The 14380-nt window shown below is 44.5% G+C and overlaps 1 protein-coding gene across 10 annotated transcripts in view; it reads left to right on the forward strand.

Moving 5' to 3' along the window:
* The first annotated feature begins 215 nt into the window (after nucleotides 1-215).
* RBMS1 (RNA binding motif single stranded interacting protein 1) overlaps nucleotides 216-14380 on the forward strand; it is a 132866-nt gene continuing 118701 nt past the window's right edge. For 4 of the 10 annotated variants that reach the window (XM_082691404.1, XM_082691409.1, XM_082691406.1 and 1 more), the window contains exon 1: nucleotides 946-1401. In XM_082691404.1, the coding sequence (XP_082547530.1) occupies nucleotides 1333-1401 (69 nt within the window). In that variant the 5' untranslated portion in view covers nucleotides 946-1332. Of the gene's footprint in view, nucleotides 293-945; nucleotides 1402-14380 lie in introns of those variants that run through there. The other 6 variants (XM_082691405.1, XM_082691410.1, XM_082691402.1 and 3 more) reach the window with 5 other exon arrangements.

The raw sequence follows: 14380 nt of genomic DNA on the forward strand, positions 1-14380 counted from the left end.
GGCAAGCCTACCAGACCCTGAGGGGTCTGCCTGTAGGACTTGCTGTAGAGGCCTTCCACAATGCACACGTTCAAGGCTTCATACACCCGACTTGAAAGTGATCAAGGAAGGGGGCATCTTGAGCCGCCTTGGATAATTTCAACTGGGAAACAAAGGAAACAACCTCCTCCCTTTGTCTCCTTTTTGCAGTTTCTGTGTCCCTTCAATAGAACACATTCGGTGGCATCTGTAATGTAACGTATAGCAGGATTCCGCTATTCGGTTTAAAGGAAGTCTTACCAACCCAATGGCCGTAAGTGATATTTGATATTGTTAATTTGAAGGTAAACTGGTAAACTATGGCATGGGAGTGAAGTACAGAACTTTACCGTCCGTACTTGCGGTGAGAGGGTGGGTAGTGTACACCTGTTTTCCAATGCTAAAATTTTAGCGTTGTGATTTGGGGGAACGCCGAGTTGCAGAGGTTTGACGGAAGGCTGGTTTGTTGGTTGAAGTAGGAGTGGTTGCTGGCACCTTTTTGGGGAGACTGGGGGCGGGGGTGGAGGGGAGTTAGCCAGGATGAAAGAAAAGAGGGACTGGTTCAGTTGCTACCCAGGTGTCTGGGTGCTCCCCGAAGCCATACCCTTAAAGGGGGCTTCGAGCAGGGGTGCAAAGCTCCCGCTGGTGCTTAGGCAAAGAGCCGAGGTGGAAAAAAGAAAAGAGGAGGGGGGTGGCTACTCCAAGGAATGTGCGGCACGCGGGGAGCCAGACCCAACCATTGCACGGAGCGGGGGCGCCGGCGGCTTCCTCGGCGGCGCGGCCCCGGCCCCGGCCCCAAGCCCGGGAGGGAGCGAGCGGGGGCCGATCGGCTGGCAGGGCTGCGGGCGCGACGCCCAGAGGGCGGGCGGGGAGGCGCGGGTGGGCCTGGGCGCGGCGCGAGGCGGTGCGCGGCCGCCTCCCCGCCCCCGGCCGGCGCGCTCTCGGGGCGGTGGTTGAGGCCGCGGTAGGTGGGGACGCGGCGGCGCTGCTCCTCCGCTGCCGCCGGGAGAGTCCGCGGCGCCGCCAGCTCCGCGCGCGAACTCTCGTCCATGGCACGCAGGGCGGCGGCCGCCCGAGCTGCCCGAGTCTCGCCCGCCGCCGCCGCCGCCGCCGCCGCCGTCGCGCCGCACTTTTAGGCGAGTCCGGAGGTCGAGGGCGGAGGAGAAGTCAGCCCCGAGCTGCAGCCCCCGCCGGCTGCCGCCTCGCGGCGAGAGGGAGTTCCCAGAGCGCCGCGGCCCGGGCCGGCCCCTCCTGCGCCCTCCCCCTCGCGGCGAGGCTGCCCTGCACCCGCGCCCGCCGCCCGCGCCCGCCGCGATGATCTTCCCCAGCAGCAGCGGCAACCCCGGGGGCAGCAGCAACTGCAGGACGCCCTATCGCAAGCAGGTGAGGCGGCGGCCGGGATGCCGCGCCGAGGCCGGCCGCCCAGCTTTACAAAGGGCGCCAGCGCTCGGCCGGGCACCGCTCTCCTCCTCGGAGGGACCGGACTGGGCGGTGACCTTGTTTCCGAAGGAGGCGGCCCGCGGGGACGGCTCGGGCCGGTGACCTTAGCAGGGGAGATGCCCTCGTCTCCGCCGGCCGCGCCGGGTGGGACGTGGAGGAAGGGGAAGGGGCGGAGAGGCGGCGAGAGCGCAGCGCAGCGCGCGGGGCCAGGGGCTTCTCCCAGCTCTGCAACAAGTTTGTTTTTTTTTCTACCCCCCCCCCCAACCTTTGTGTGTAGAGAGTACGATAATACGTCGTAACATCGGTTTGCAACAATCTTCACTCAGAACCTGAAAGAACCTGCCTGATTCATTGCAAACCCGGAAGACCAATTTGTGTGTGTGTTTCTGTGTGTGTCTGTGTCTGTTCGCGCGCCCCCCCCCCATATATATATATATATATATTTAAAAAAGAGAGACGAAACAGGAACTTCTGTCACTTTCTCAGGGTTTTCAGTTTTCAGAAGCACAGGGAAATCCTGTGACACCCTAGTTGCAGAGATACTTGGATAAGCCTGAGTCATACACATGCCTTTTCCTATTTTAATACCGTTTCATACATTTTTTAACAGATTGAACTCCAAAGGCACTTTAGTGGTTAGATCGAAATCCCCTGCCGGGAAAAGGAGTGGAGCTGGGAGCTTATAGTTTCGGCCTTTTGTTTTGTTTTTCATCTTTGTTTTTAAAAGAAGGTTACTGAAGCCATGTTGTGATAAATCTCACAGAGCCTTTCAGCAGCAGCAATAACAAAACCTAGCTTTAAATTATGTAAAAAATGTGCAGGTCTGTTTAGAAAAGGTTAAACTGATTTAGAGGTCAGCGGCAAGATGCTTGTTGAGAAAACAAAAACACGATTGCAGATATTTTTCTTCCATAATAAATCTCTTGTCTACATCCTTAGCCACGGAGACAAATCAATTAAGTTATTATCCCAATGATGATACAAGCGAACTCCATCCTTCCATGCAGACTGTAGCTCTGTTAAGATCATGACAGATGACAGGGATGCCTGGTGGCTTTCCTAAAGACATTCATAGGATTATTGATCATAGGTAGTTCTTTTTGTCCTCAAAGTCATTTGGTGGGGGTTCTGTCTTAGCATATGTACGTATATCTGAGAGTAGGGCTAATTTGGTCTAACAGTGATGGTGTCAAAAAGTATTGTTCTCTGGTCTTTGGTTCTTTTACTTGTTAGCTTTCCCTCGAAAAGGCAGTATACACCCTGGTCTGTGTGCCTTTGCTGTCCAAGTCAATGCAACTTTTACCTGGCATAAAAAGAGCCTTTTTTTCCCCCATGAAGAAAAAATCTGCATTTCTGACTTGTCTGAAGTATATGTTAAAATTGTCTAGATTGAAATCCAGGCATCTCTAAACTCACTTCATGTAGCCTCATTTAAAATAAAATGCTCCGACCCAGCACACTTCCATCAACTCCATCAGTGAGGCCAGTTTTCAATAAATATTCTTCTCCTGAACCCTCCTCCTCCACCCACCTCTCTGTACCTGAAAAGATGGCTAATTATGTTAAAGGCCTTGTGTATTCGTTTATTTGTTGTCAAAACCCGGCGGGGTGTTAGCTCTGAAATGGGGAAAAGGCTCTGAGGGCGAGGCCCTTTTGCTGTGAGGGGCTGGAGGTTTTGTGTGTGGAGGGGGACAGCCTGCTGGTCTGGAGCATGCTGATAAGATGCTCTTCTTTTCACTGGGCTCTCCTTAGATGCAGAGACTAAAAGGGCTGACTGAATCAGAAAAACAAACAGACTTTCTTTTTTCTATAGGCAAAGAAAGAAATGAATGTGTAGGCATTATACAGACACAAGACCCCGGGTACCAGTGGTATTTGAGTCAAAGGCTTCTTTTGTTAGTATTTAGCCATTCACTGGGAAAGCACACTTCCAGCGTGGGGACCTGGTTACCATGAGTGACTTTGTGATCTCATCCTGGCTTAGTCTAAACGGGAAGTCTCATTAATGCTCTTTATAAGATTTTGTGATGTTAAGCTTGCACCTTTCGGTTTGTATTGTTCATTTTGATGAAAGGATAGGTGAATTTTAGGTGTACAATGTGGTTTGATTTTAATCTGCAAATATATAAGCAGCTCTTTGGAGCTGATTTCAGATAAATTGCCTGAGGAAAAAATGGAATGTGAGGAATGCCTAAAAATCACCTTTGGAAAAAGATGGGGAAATGATAGTTTTTTGTTTTTTGTTTTTTTATATGTGTGTGTTAGCAGTCAGCCTACCATCACGGAGCACCTTGCTGCCTGCTGGTTGATGTTCTAAGTGCTTTAGGTGGATTAACTAATTTTGGTCATCTTGACAGTCCTATGAAACAGGACTATCTGCTTTATAGCGGAGGAAACTGAGGCATAGATTAAGTGACTCTCCAGTCTGTACAACCCAAAGTGCAGAGCCGGGATTTGGACCCTGGCAGTCAAGCTCTTAAAACCATCACACTGCAATTGCCTGCTTACGTGCACAACTCAATAGAAACTCGTACAGAGCTTGTCTGCATCACTGCCCATTGCCTTTCTCATGTCAGAAGTCCAGTTTAGGGTTTCCTTCTAGCTTTATTATTTATTTATTTATTTATTTATTTATTTTGGGGGGGTGTGGAGGTTGTGAGGTTGAAAGTGAAGGGTAAAGTAAATGGATGATATGGGTGATGGGTTCGTGATATTTGTTTGAGTATTGCTTCAGTGAATGACTGTAGAACCTCTTTTTTTAAAAACTTTATATTTGACATGTATTGGAGTCAGCTAGTTTCAGTTCAAGCAGAGAAAGGTGGTGCTTGTGCCCCTCCTACCCCGTGCAGTATATGGAGGGCATCAAAGAGCACTGATCTCTGGCATCATCTCGGATAAACAGGATTTTCCTGCATCACAGGCCTCTGAGCACATTAGAAATACACCTGCTTGGCTCAGGTCAAAGTGAGACACTTGTGAGTGAACTGATAACCCAGTAGGCAGTATCTAGACGAAGATGGCTTGTTCAAGCCTTGGTAGAGAAGTGTGTATACATCCTAGGATTGTTGACTGAGCCTTTCAGACACATGGTATTCCTTAAGCATATCCAGTCTGTTTTTAGGAAAATGCCTCGCAACCTAAACAAAAGCCACTTATCAGGACGTCTGTAGTTATGAACATACTTTATTGTGTTTCAAAAGAAAAAAATAGCTTTATGTTAAAGGCTTTAAATACAGAAAACATATTTCCATTATGCTTTGACTTCTTTTACAAGCCACTTCTCCACATTTTCTGACGTCAGTTTTAGAACGGCTTTCTCGGAGTAGTTGACTCAGTTATGTCATAGAAATTAGTTTTTACAAATTGTGGCATGTAGCAGTTCCTTTCTTCCTGGTTTGCCATGGGGCCTTTGAGGTAGAGGAGTGGGTGCAAGAGTTTGTGTGTGTGTGTGTGTGTATCTTTCTCTCTCTTCACAAATGTCAGGGCCAGCTAATAGCCGTACTTGTTAAATGTTGCTAACTTTCGACTAGTGAAGTACTTATCCTCCCCGGTTTAAGTAGATTTACATAGTTTGCTGCTTTCTTCAAGATTAACTGGGTGTAGCTGCACGTGAAGAAGCCAGCAGTGATTCAGTGTTTGGCCTTGTTGCAGGATGACATACAAAGCTGTTGATTAATCCTCTTCAAGCACTTTCTGCTCACAGCCATCCATGTGTGGTAGATTGGGGTTTTGTTAAGTTTGAAGATTAAAGTTGTGCATAGAAATATTTAAATGAACACTGTCTGAGCTGCTCCCAGTTTGTCAACAAGAAGGTAAGGTAAACGTTTGGGAAGAAGGTAAACATGCTCAGGCTACGGAGACGGGCATTTGAGGGGAAGGTAGCAGAAAACTAAATCAGAATGCACAGGTAGGGTCTTCCTTTTTTTTTTTTTTTTTTTTTTACACATTAGGCTATCTCAGTATGTTGGTGATTCAGCAGTGTTTATGAATCAAGGAGCTGTGCTTTCAATATGTATCAATAACCATTTGAAAAGTATAGACTTCCCCATCTGTGATTACTCCCTTTCTCTGCTGGGTACCCCTTTTGGTGGTTCACTACATTTTCTGTAGTTCACTTCAGATTTTGAACATATTTCTTGTTTTTGTTTTCTTCCATTTAGGGACTGATGTCAGCTGGGCTCACCACATAATTGGCAATACTTTTCAAGCCTGTTCTCGGTGGTGGGGTGTGGGGCAGGGGGAGGCGTGAGGGTGGGGGCGGGTAGTCTGTCTTGCCCAGGTTTCTGATAATATATTTCCAAAGCAGTCCACCAAAAATAAGTATTTGAAGATCTATGGATGATATTCCCTCTCAGCCTCAATTATGTTTAATCTTCACAACATTCATATAAAGGAGAGGGGGTCAGGAATTGTGAGGCCATGAATTTATTAAATGGCCTAGTTGGCGAAAGCTAGGTCTTTGGCATCAAGGGCTGGGTCGGCTACCAGGAAAAAGAGAAGGAAGCCCAGCTAAGAACAGCTGGAGACCGACTACACTTCCCTTTCCTTGGCCTCCCAAAGACATGTGGCGCACAGAGCGTCCCAGATTTCAGCTCTGAGAAGTGTAGCTCTGTAATTTATTAGTGTTTTTGTTTGTTTGTTTCATAAAGGTCTTTACTCTAGGATTGTCAGGTAACATCCAGGGTGCCACGTTCGATTTGAATTTCCAGTAAGCAGTGAATAATTTCTTATATCCGTGTGTCCTGAGTATTGCATAGTACTGTGTATTTTTATTCGTTCAGTCCAGCAAGCCCGTCTCCCAGGAACCCAGTTCATTTTTTAAAACTAGTTATTAAAAAAATCATAATTATAAACCATATTTCCCCTTCTTTTTCCACAAACATTTTATCTCTTAACGTATACTTTGAACCCTGATGATGATGCAGATTTCACACTGTACCTTCTTAACAGGTCCTTCAACCTAATTGAAAGACACTGACTTAAGTTCTGGCTCTGCCACTTGCATGCTTTTTACTAAGCCTCCCTTTCCGTTAAGGAAGGATGGTAGTGCCCATTCCGCAGGGTTGTTGCTCTCAGTCCTTCTGAGGTGCTGTTATTGTTCATGTCCCCATGGAGCAAGCAGCGGCGGGTGGTCCTGGGAGGCTCTGTGTGATCCTGGGAGACCTTGACACAGCCTCTAAGAATGGACTGTTTAGAAAGTGGGGGGCAGCCTCCAGATGGGTAAGGACCTGGAGCTTGAAGATGAGGCTCTTCCACTGTTGGAAGGAGAGAGAGAAAGAAAGAACCACAAAGTAGAAAAGTGCACTCCACCGTATTTTAAAACAAGTATTCCCATGTCATGCTCTTATTAGCGGAGAGTGCTTTCTTTCTCCTTGGGGAAAGAAAGCCTCTCAATCCGCTCTGCTTTATGCAAAGATTTGATTGGAGAACGAAGAAAAAGAGCACTGGTGACTCTTATCAATGAGAATTTTTACCTTTTAATTTTCTTGAAAACAGATACAATTATTAGTATATGCAGGATGATTTCCTGAATTCTTTCATTTGTCTTGGTTGTATATATGGTTTTCACAGACGCCTTCTTTGCATTACTCAGAAAAAAAAACAAGCTTTTTTTTTTTTTTTTTTTGTCCTTGAACATCTGTAGGTGTTTGGTGGGTGTTTGTTTTTAATCTCATCTGCAGAGAATGCTTTGCTTAACACATTCTAAAAGCTTAGTAAATTTTAAAATAGGATAGACGGGCCATGAGGTAAGGAGGCAAGCTTTTTTTTGAATAAAGATAGGTGAAAAAATTAAATGGGACAAACTGAGTTCTGTGTTCAAGAAATGAATCAATATAGCTATTCTTACTTAGCGCATAGTGAGTGGCAGCAGTGACAGCAAAACCTGGTGTGAGATCAGAGTGAGCTCCCCTACTAAATAGAGTTGTATTTTGGTTCCGCTTTGCTTATTTAAACATATGGAATTTCAAACAATAAAGTGTAAGCTAGGACAGATTATATTCGTATTTTTTTTTTAAGATTTTCTTTATTTATTTGACAGAGAGAGGGAGAGAAAGATATCCGTATTTGTTAATCGTGCATACAGTTTCAAAAGTATATTAAAAAAAAAAGGACTAGAGGAAAATTGCCAAAATATTAACAAATATTTTCCTCTTTTGGTAGGTATGATCACGAGTGACTTATTTTTAGGGATTGTTTACATTTTTTCGACCTTCCAGTGTTTCTTGATTCCCACAATAAATACATAGTTCTTCGGTTGTCGAGAAAAAAAGTCAAGAAGAATATTTAGAAAATCGTATTATTTTGATGTCTACAAATTGTCACATCCAAGACATTCACGTCATTGAGAATTTCAGCCAGTAGCACTTAGGCACTCCTGGGTTCAGTGCCTGAGCTTTGAGATGTCCTTTCCTATTCTTTATGAATTTCCATTCTTCTTTTTACTGCAAACTCTTAATACCATCTTTTTGGAAGTCACCTATTTACTGATGGATAGTTTTTATATTTATGAACTTACTACTTTCCTAATTTTATACAGGCCAAACAAGCCTTCTATATTTTGATGTTTTAAAACTGTCTTTAAGACATTTTGGGGGACACCGGTTAATCTTCATGAGTCAGTAAGGGGAAAATGGACTTATATATATGAAATTTCATATTCTAGATTACTTTTCAGGAAGTGACGATCCTAAATACTGAGAAATTGACCACTGTTGTCTCTGTTTTCATTTGACTTCCAGCTGCACTTAAATATAGCTATTTTGTGGACAGATAAGGTCCCCTGTGTTTCATTTCCACATTGAATGTGAAGAGCCAACCTTGTTGTGCTCCTTATATCAGAATCCTTTGGATTCGTTTTGTTACGAATACTCCTGACTCTCTTCATCCCATACTTCCTGTTTAGTGCCGCTTTCTGAAAGGGCAGCAGTGTGGGAGGTGGTGGCTTCTTTACAGGCGTCTTTAATTTATCCTGGAACATGAGGTTTCTGTCAGAGAGACGCCGTACAGATAATGTCAGCACCTCACAGGCTGTTGTTGCTGTGTAACCCAGGGGGATTTTCAGTACATCAGGGGAGTTTTAGATGTGTGCGGTGGAGGCTGCAAGGCTTCGCAGTGAGAGGAGGAGAGAGCCTGAGGGAGGAAGGAAGAGGTGGAGGCCGAGGGAGAGAGAGAAAGGAAAGCTGTGTTGCCTCCTTGGGTTTTTACTGTGTTAGCTGATGCGTCACTTGACAGAATCTGTTGAAGTCTCATTGTTTTGGTGCTGTGTGTGTGTGTAGGTTGGGTGCAAATATAGACCTTCATGTTTTGTATGATCTCAGGTTATTACATTGCATTTTTTTCTTCATGTCATTCCCATTGCCCAGAATTTCCTTTCATCTCTGTTCAAAAGACAAGATCTCTCTCCCTGCTTAGGGAGGTGCCTAAAAATGGCCCTTTTGGAAGACCATTTATGATCAAACCAGTCCTACCTCATGAAGGATTCTAGAAATGACTTTACCTCTACTTTCTCTCTCTCTCTTCTCAGTTTTATAGGTCAAATGCATCAGACCAATTCCAAGGGAAAGGGTATGTTTTTTTTTTGTTTGACTGGAAGTTTGGCTCCAAAACACCGAGTTAAGTAATATTGAATGTGTAACATAAATTAAGTCATTTTGGGGACGGCCATCCTTCTGTAGGAAGTCAGCTGGTGGCATTCAGGGGATACACTGTTGCTCCTCAGGGGAGAGGCTGAGCAGGGAAATCTGTTAGCTAGCTGTTAAAACACCTGTGAGATAGGACCCAGAAGAAGGCAGTTAAATTGTGGAAAAGAGGGATGACCAAATTTTATAGATATTTGAATATGTAAATTGTGTATAAAATGTTGCACGTGTTAGCTCTTTCCTGAGGAGAGGTTCCTAGCTTTCATCAGTGTGCCAAAGGGATCTGTGTCCTCCAGAATAGTTTATGACCACTTGTGCAAGGAAACAGAGAACTTAAAGATGATGTCAGATTTCTAACTCAAGGCATGGGATGGTGGGTTACATCAAGGAAAGTGACATTTCAGGCAAGAGGGACGGGACGACAAAGATTTGAAGATAGAAAGCGTGAGCTTAATATAGTAAATGGAGCGTGAGTAATTCAAGGTAGCCAGACTGCAGGGTAGAGGCTGGAAGGCGGGTCTAGGTTATAGCTTGCTTGCTAGAATGGCTGGACGAGAGAGCCTGAGTTTAGAAGGTAGTGCCCAGTTGAAATAAAGCTGTGAAAAAGAATAGTGGTAATGTGGAAGTATTGGATAAGACAGATTTAAGATTATACACAAAGAATTGACAAGATTTGGCTGGTGACTAGATGTGGAGGGTGCTTAGTAAAAGAGGGTCCTAGGTTTCTAGTTTTAGATGATTAGGAAAATGAAAAGTTAGCACAGCCTTGCTGGTTCTGGGCTCATATAAGAAAGAGCCCAGTCATTCTGATACAGGGATTTCCTACCTTTTTTAATGTGTTAAATCATGCAAAAGGCCCTTCCATGTGCATTTGAGTCTCATTAAGGGAGAATTGTCCAGCCTTAGGGGCTAGGAGCACCCACAGTGTGAAGCTCTGTAAGAACTCATTTTGCAGGGACGCCTGGGTGGCTCAGCTGGTTAAGCAGCTGCCTTCGGCTCAGGTCATGATCCCAGCATCCTGGGATCGAGTCCCACATCGGGCTCCTTGCTGGGCTGGGAGCCTGCTTCTCCCTCTGCCTCTGCCTGCCATTCTGTCTGCCTGTGCTCACTCTCTCTCCCTCTCTCTCTCTCTGATAAATTTAAAAAAACAAACAAACAAAAAAAAACTTAAAAAAAAAAAAAGAACTCATTTTGCATCCAGGAGATCGTTATAAACTTTTTTTTTTTTTACTGCTTCCCTGGGATTGCACTGAAGTCATCATAGAGGCTGTGTCATATGGGTGCATGGATTTTCATGTTTGGCCTGGATTCCCCCATTCCTTGGAATGGTGCACTCATACAGCACATCTTTTTCTGGCTAGTACATGTATCTGTACACCTGTAGTGTAGTAAGTGCATTCCTTTTGTTAAAAGATCTCCCATGTCCACTATGGAAGATGGGTGGATGGGGTGCTTAAGAGGTTAGAGTATTCATTCCACCACCCTGAACATTTCTGAGGAAAGGCAATGAGCTTGGTTTGGCCACTTTAATTTGGCTCCATGAGTCACACATCACTACCCTTCCCAGGCAGAGCTGGAGCTGCAGGCCCCAAGCTCAGGGAGTATCCTGAAACTTAAGAGGTGGTGCGCTGGGAATAGGTAGAAGCACTCCAGGGAGAGAACGTGCCCCAAAGAGGCTAGACAGACCTAGGGAAACAGATTCTGTAGTGGGAAGGAGGAAGATGAGCCTTTGGTAAAGGGAAGAGGAAAGAAATGGCAAAATGTTGGGGGAACCCAGGGTCACAGAAGCCGGAGAAGAACAAAGCTTCAAGAAATGATGGTCAGCTCTGTTCCATGTTTCCTGAGATCAGGGAAGACAAAGGCTGACCAAAAGGCTATTGGAAATATCCATTGGGAGGTGTTTGAAAGCCTTTGAAACGGAAGCTTCAGTAGAGTAGTCTGTGTGTGGTGGGGCCAGGAAGGGCAGGTGGGATGGGGGATGTAGAAAGCACATTCCAGAGGGTTTAAGGAGTGAATGAGTGAGGAGGGTGTGTCTTTAGCGAAATCTGGTGTCCAGAGGAAGGAGTCTCTTCAGACAGCCTTGAGGCAAGATTATCTTAGTAGCTGACTGTGTATGGGGAGGGTAGAGCAAGGTAGTAGAAAACAGAAGGAATAGTTGGAGCTAGGTCTTTAAGAAAATTTGAGGCCGGGTTAGTCTTAAAGGAAGGGGATCTGAGTGAGTTTCCAGCAGGGATACTGGAAGGAGGAGTTTAGTTGAGCAGTGACGCCCAGTCTTTTAAAAACTTCCATTTCAGTAAGAGGGTTGGCGCCTGGGTGGCTCAGTGAGTAAAAGCCTCTGCCTTCAGCTTAGGTCGTGATATCAGGGTCCTCGGATGGAGCCCCGCCTCAGGCTGTCTGCTTGGCTGGGAGCCTGCTTCTGCCCTCTCTGCCTGCCTCTCTGCCTGCCTCTCTCTCTCTGTCAAATAAATTAAAAAAAAAAAAAAAAAAAAAGTAAGAAGGTTGGTCATCTGTAAAGACTGGAAAAGAAAAAAAAGCAACAACCTGGGGGTGGGGGGGGAGTGTAATTCTAGGCTTAAAGAACATGACAAAAGATTGGGAATAATTGCTTTTGGGAATTTGGTGAATATTCAAATCGAGATGAGTAAAAAGATGACTGAGCTACGGGTGAGGGCCCCTAGGAGTTCAGTGGTCTCAACTGTCAAGATATTTTGACCCTTTTCCAGCAATAAATGGAGGGAGAGAATCTGGGTAAAGAGGGTTTGGCATTGCTAAGGTGAATAGGTGTAAAAATTGAGAGCCTTGTTATGACAATGAAGGAGCCCCGTGAAATAAAGAGAGAGAATGAACTGTGAGAACGCAGAGGGGCATGGAGGTGTGATGAAGAGAAATCTCTGGGAGTGAGGGAAGGAGAAATGTGAGAGGAGATTCGGGGTTCACGATCTTGAAGGTAGAGTATTTCTGGGATGTTACCTTGTGCAGCTGTTGGGAGAACTCAGACCACGTGTGTATGTCTGGAGTAAATGCTCAGGTGCTTACACTCTTAGGAAGATTATACCTCTCTGTCTCTACTATTAGAATATTTGTGTAAATCAAATCATATTTCAAATAGACTTCAACGAACCATGAACCACAAACCAAAATAAAACACTAATTTTTTTAACTGAACCACAAGCCCAACTTAAGTTTTAAAATACACTGTCAAACTACTTCAAAATATCTTAAATTGCCTTTAAAGAAAAAAAAAGGTGCCAGTTTGTGTGGATCCCAAATCTATCACTCCTGCCTTCCTTCCTTCCTTTTCTTCTCCTCTTTTGGAAGTACTAGTCCCCAGTTTCTTCTTCCACCTCACAGCAGAATATGGGATGGATTTCTGGCTTTATCAGAGCCCTTTTCCTTACCATCACCATTTTGGTCAGACCCCTCCTCCAGAAGCCTTTACACACTGTTCCAGAGATTTCTATTTGTCTCTCTCTGCCTTTGGTTCTATTTAGTACCTTAGCATCTGAACTATCATTTCTAATTACTTCTCACCCTTTCTGAAGGGAAGGGTCTAACATTTGCTAAGCACTCTGTATGCTCTGGGCACAAGGCTAGGTCCTTTTACATTTCATTGTCATTCTTCTGCAACACCTCTGTGAGGTATTTCTTCTTATCCGTCTTTCACAGATCTGGGTGGTATAAGTCGTTCAGCCCAAATCCCAGAGAGAATGAGAGAGAGCGGGGGTTTTTACCAGCTTCCAGGGCTACTTTCTCCACTCCCTCAGCAGGAAGGAGCTCATATGTTGCTTTTACAGAAAAAAAAGGTGGACGTGGGTATGGATCCCAACTTCCTCACTTCTTAGTTCACAGTAATAATGAATGCATTTGCCCCCCCCCAAGATTTTATTGATTTATTTGACAGACAGAACACAAGTAGGCAGAGAGACAGACAGAGGGAGAGGGAGAAACAGGCTCTCCACTGAGCAGGGAGCCTGATGTGGGGCTCAATCCCAGGACCCTGAGATCATGACCTGAGCCGAAGGCAGCCACTTAACCGACTGAGCCACCCAGGCGGCCCAGTGAATGCATTTCATAAACACTCTTGGTCTTAATTTCCTCAATGGCAAAACTAGATATAATAGTTACATCATGTTACTGAGATGATCAGGTGAAGTCAAACATGTGACAGCACTTGACACAGACCTTGGCACACGGGCTCTGTCTGCCTCCCTCCTTCTTTGGAGTGTCCTCTAAGTCTCTTTGCACAAGAGGACCTTAGAGGATGGCTCAGGCAAAGCCTGAAATGATGATAGTGGTGGAGGATTGGTCATTCTGTTCATTAGCAGAAAACCGTTTGTGATGAGAAAGATCTAGAAGTGAAACTCCATTCTCATTGGTAAAATGGAAATGATGCTTATTTCCATCCCTGGCTTCTAGAGTGGAGGGTCAATGAGTTAACGTAAGATTAAGTGCTCTGTGACATGTCAACGCTACAGAGATGTTATTACAGTTCCTGAAATGGATGCTTTCAACTATTATGTGATCATTTTGCTTCTTTCAGCATCTGATTTTAAATTCATGAAGTTTATTGTTTAAAGCTGCTTTTCCCAAATTGTGTACGCTGAGATACTAGGATCCTATTAAGTGTGGAAAGTGTTCCAGGAATGAAAATATTTGGTGTTCAAAGAAACTTGGGGAACACTACATACTATGTAGTATTGCCTTGGAGAGTAACAGTATGAATTAGCATGAAAAAGTCTGAGAATCCTGCAGTAAAGACATTTGTCCAACTTTGTGCATTTCATTGTTTTCTAGGATTATTTGATGATAGAACTACTTAGTCCTAGAATATGTACCATCTGTATTCTGTGGGGATGTTTGAGAGACACTTATTTAAGGAGCCTTTTGCATTTGGAGTTGGTAAAGATCTTAGACATTATCTAGTTTCTCTTTGACTCTCCCACAAGGAAACGAAAATCCAGAGATGCTGAGTGATTTGTCCAAAGTCTTACAGCTTGAAGAGCCTCCATCTTCAGACTCTTAGTTCTCTGTCACCTCACTGTGAAAGTCTTGGCTTTTCCAAGTATGGCACATTCTTGTACTGGTGTTTTCAGATGAGGGTTTTTTTTGTTTGCTTGTTTGTTTGCTTTGTTTTGTGTTCTTGGTTTTTTGGTTTTTTTAAAAATCATTTTCTGAATAAGGTTCTTGGGGATGGTATATTGCATGTTATTTTCAGACAAAAACGGGTATCTGCCAACTATCATCTCTTTTGTTTTTAATTTCTTCTCTCAAGTTTAATTTTT

The sequence above is a fragment of the Mustela nivalis genome, assembly GCF_964662115.1.
Source record: "Mustela nivalis genome assembly, chromosome: 11".
Taxonomy (NCBI): Eukaryota; Metazoa; Chordata; class Mammalia; order Carnivora; family Mustelidae; genus Mustela; species Mustela nivalis.